This window comes from Hakea prostrata, chromosome 10 (genome assembly GCF_041222555.1).
Source record: "Hakea prostrata isolate BN-2017 chromosome 10, UWA_Hpros_2, whole genome shotgun sequence".
Lineage (NCBI taxonomy): Eukaryota > Viridiplantae > Streptophyta > Magnoliopsida > Proteales > Proteaceae > Hakea > Hakea prostrata.
In genome coordinates this window covers 43,204,919-43,209,312 of record NC_142609.1, presented here as the reverse complement: position 1 = coordinate 43,209,312, position 4,394 = coordinate 43,204,919, and the positions used below count along the sequence as shown (strand labels likewise).

Genomic DNA, 4,394 nt, shown 5'->3' with positions numbered 1-4,394 from the left:
GGCGAGAGAAACAAAGAGAAGGGAGGGGAGAAAACAGAGGAACAGAGAGAATACAGGAGAGAAAGAGAGAGAAAAACGAAGAGAGGACAAAGAAGAAGAAGAAGAAGTAGAGGAAGAGGCGAAGAGCTCTCCGCCTCAAAACGAAGCTTGCATCGGATTGCTCAAAGGGCAATGTCGGCAGAGGCACTGTCAGCAGTGGCTTCTAAAACTCATTCTGTGCTATTCTTAGGCATTCACAAGAGCATAATTTTTTTTTAAAATTATAAACTAAAAGAAATATAGAGGAGGGCATAGCCTGCATTGCCTAAATCTAAAGCCACTCTAGTCCATTTTGACAAAATAATTAAAGGTTTCTTCCCTTAAATCTAAAGCTTAATTACTTCAATAATTCGATTGAGGTTAGAATATTCTCACTTCTTTTCTTGAAATTCAAAATTCTCAGAAAAGAGATAAGTATTAGGTCTCTGTTTGAAATTCTCGAAAATAAATATTACAGAAAGCTTGTCTACAGTCACAAACTTATGAAAACCCATCCATCTGAATGTGGTGGCCACAGAAAGCTGATACCTACCATTCTAATTTTTCTGGAGTTATTGCAATTTTTTCTGGCTCTTCTTAGCCTATGAGGCCAGACCATGAATGTATCACATCAACTGTGAGTTTGTTTGTGTTTCGAATTGAAATCGTAAGCAGTGATGTCAAATTCCTTGACCTAGTTAAACCAGCAACAGAGAAAGAAAGAAAGAACAAAACAAGACTTGGATAGATCACGGATCAGGGTTGAGAGCAAACCCATGAGTTAGGGTTTTGAAAATCAAGATTGATAGTCACAGGGTAAAATTAGCGTCAGTACTTGAACAGAGAATTCCACCATATATGGCTACCACTCAACTGCTTCACATTATCTTCAATTGTGTTCTAATAGGGGAGAGAGAGAGAGAGAGATGCAGAAAAGCCAGAAAACGAAGGAAGAGAGTGCTGGGAATGGAACCCATGTTTTAGTTTTCCCATTTCCTGCTCAAGGTCACATAAACCCTATGCTGCAATTCTGTAAGCGATTGGCCTCTAAGGGACTGAAAGTTACTCTAGCCATGACCCTGTTCATCATCAAGTCTGCACACATGGAAGTGAACAATGTTAGAGTTGAAGGTATCACTGATGGCTTTGATGAAGGTGGCATTAGTGAAGCTGAAAGCCCAGATGCTTATTTTGAGCGTTTCGAAATAGCGGGTTCACAAAGCTTAGCTGAATTAATCCAAAAGCATGAAAATTCTGGTTACCCTTTCAGTTGTCTCATCTATGACTCTATTACACCTTGGGCGCTAGATGTAGCCAAGCGGTTTAGGTTGCTCACAGCAACATTCTTCACTCAGTCTTGTGCCAATGATGCAATCTACTACAGTGTGAAGAAAGGGCTATTGCCTATTCCTGTAGAAGGACTCACTGTTTCTCTTCCTGGATTGCCAATACTAGAAATCCAGGATCTACCATCCTTCATCTCCAACATGGAATCATATCCATCATTCACAAATCTTGTTCTGAACCAGTTTAAAAATGTAGAGAAAGCAGATTGTCTTCTCCTCAACACATTTGACAAATTGGAAGATGAGGTACTTACTAGTGGTTATTACAATATCTTCAATTTCATGCTACTCTTTTTCCTTGTCCATTGTTTTTTTAACTAATTGATGAAATCTTATTAGGTACTGAAGTGGATGTCAAAGCTATATCCAATCAAGACAATTGGACCAACTGTGCCATCATTTTATCTAGACAAACGGGTAGAAGATGACAAAGATTATGGTTTCAGTCTGTTTGAATCAAGCAAGGACACTTGCATTGATTGGCTAAACAAGAGAGATGCTGGATCTGTCATTTATGTATCCTTTGGGAGTATTGCTAAACTTGGAGTAGAGCAGATGGAGGAACTAGCATTGGGTTTGAGGAGCAGTAACCACTATTTCTTGTGGGTAGTGAGGAAATCCGAGGAGAACAAGCTTCCTAAGAGTTTGGTTGATGAGGATAAGAGTTCAGAGAAAGGGTTGGTGGTAGGATGGTGTTGTCAGTTGGAAGTGTTGGCTCATAAGGCAGTGGGTTGCTTCATGACTCACTGTGGATGGAACTCAACAATAGAGGCCCTGAGCTTGGGGGTGCCGATGATTGCGATGCCACAGTGGACAGATCAAACCACAAACGCCAAGTTTGTGGTGGATGTATGGGAAGTAGGAGTAAGAGTTAAATTGGATGAGAAGGGGATTGCTAGGAGGGAAGAGATAGAGAGATCTGTAAAGGAAGTTATTAAGGAAGGAGACAGAGGAGAAGAACTCAAGAGAAATGCATTTAGATGGAAAATGTTGGCCATAGAGGCTTTAGATGAAGGGGGGAGTTCAGATAAGAACATTGAAGAATTTGTAGCTTCACTTGGGTACTGTGCTTGATCAGCTCTGTTCTTCTCATTAAAAATTTCTAAGGATACCCCTTTTTGCTTGTCATCTTATGATTACTTTTAACTTTAAGTTGCAGATAATAAATGCCACTATATTAAAATATTCTTCAAAATAAGACCATCTTCCTTCACTTTGTCCCCAAGGAAAAGCGACTTCCTTAAATAGAATCCAGTGACAAATAAGTGAACTCATGTGATCACAAAGGAGCGCTTGGATCCTGATCTCAGTAGAAGAAACTAGGTGATAGAATTAATTTTTGACATGCAGACCTATATTTGGCTAATCCCGATGAAATCGCCTCTATCAGCCTCTTTGATTTCCTGTTGCTCATTTGCTTTTTCTTCTTCAAGTTCCCCTGTCTCGCCCCCAAAATGGTGGCACCATCTATTTTTCATTTTTCTTTTTTCTTTTTAAAATCTTTACCAATGAATTTTTGCAATCCGGATTCTTAGCTATTTTCTGCAAATGTTCCAGCTAGAGCGCTTGGATTTCTTCATACTGTTGTTGCAAGAGACAACGGGATTTCTTTATACTATTTTTGCCGGAGACAAAGGGCAAAACAACGACTAGGGTTAGGGTTAGGAAAAATCTTGTTTTTGTGTATGGGATAGGGTAAAACGTATTGCCGATTTTCGGTAGTTCACCAGTGAAATAAAAAAATGGATTGAAAACGAAATTTTGTAAATGTCGCCGAAAATTGCAGGAAAATGGCGAAAATCGTTGAAATCTCGCTAGATCTCTGTTTTTTCCTTCAAATATCTGAGTTGGATCAAATGTTTAGTTGAAGGAGAAGAAAAAAAGAAAAAAAGAGAAGCAATAGCAGTGGCGGTGCTAAAACAGTACCATCGCAGTTGGAGAAAGAAACAGAAGAGAAGCAGTAGCAACAACAGTGCTAAAATAGTGCCACTGTAGTGGAGAAGGAAACAGAAGAGAAGCAGTAGTAGCGGCAGTGCTAAAACAGCACCACTGTAGTTGGAGAAAGAAACGGAAGAGAACCAGTAGCAACGGCAGTGCTAAAACAACACCGCCAACTACACGCCCCCCATACCACCACCACAAGCCGCAGCGCGTAGCGAGAGAGAGAAAGTTGGATTAGTCAGGTGCGACTTCCTCATCGGTCGGGTTGATCTTCTTTTGCTTTTCGCCTTTGCGGTTTCGGTTCGGCTCCCCTCGCGCCTTTGTTGGGGTGCGCCTTATCCGCTTTCTGTCTTTTGGGGTTTTGGGAATGTTTTCGGGATGTCTTGTGGTTTGAACTTTTTCTTAAATAAACTAATTGTATGAACTAGTTGCATTTCGTTTGAGATTCTTCTATACTCAAATTCTCGACAACCACCCCCCTCCTCGTGGGCGCCCTGCTCCTCCCTGCCTTGTTTTTTCGCATGTGGGAGTTTCTTTGTGATTTCTCGGGTTTTTACTGCGAAGTCGAGTTAAGGATTGCAACCATCATTTCTGTCTTTCTTCCGTGTGTTATCTCCCGCCTTGCCCCTTCCCTCACTTGTTAAGCCTGGCAGCAATTCTTTTATAGATAAGCTCTACTTCTGCGTAAGTGTGGATCTTGCCGGTGGAACCATTTATGAGACATGGGTGTGAGCTGAACTGTTTTATGTTTTGGAAGCAATAAGAGTGCAAGAGGAGATGGCTTGGGATGTAAATGGCTAGGAGCCTTGATCTGAAAATGAACTCTTCTTGCTTTGGCTTCGTGGCATCTTTTTCCATCACCGGAGATAGCATCGGCACCTCCACCGCTACTTTCACGGGCTTCATTGGAATTAGTTGCCGAGAGAAGGTTTGATCAATTTTTTAAAGACTCTGAGGTTGGCTTGTGGAGAAGCAGAAGGTGAATATTGGAGCTATGAAGTTGGTGGAGATCCAAAGGTAGAGGTAGACGAACGCAAAGGTAGTGGATTGGAACAACAACAGCAGGGGAGGGGCAGTGGTCACCGGCAA

At 41.3% G+C, this 4,394-nt stretch overlaps 1 protein-coding gene across 1 annotated transcript; it reads left to right on the top strand.

Moving 5' to 3' along the window:
• The first annotated feature begins 734 nt into the window (after positions 1 to 734).
• LOC149003199 (UDP-glycosyltransferase 74F2-like) lies at positions 735 to 2,516 on the top strand. The gene is made up of 2 exons (XM_089137199.1): positions 735 to 1,610; positions 1,704 to 2,516. Exons 1-2 carry the CDS (start codon positions 945 to 947, stop codon positions 2,436 to 2,438), a joined length of 1,401 nt encoding a protein of 466 aa, XP_088993325.1. The 5' UTR covers positions 735 to 944; the 3' UTR covers positions 2,439 to 2,516.
• The last annotated feature ends 1,878 nt before the right edge of the window (positions 2,517 to 4,394 follow it).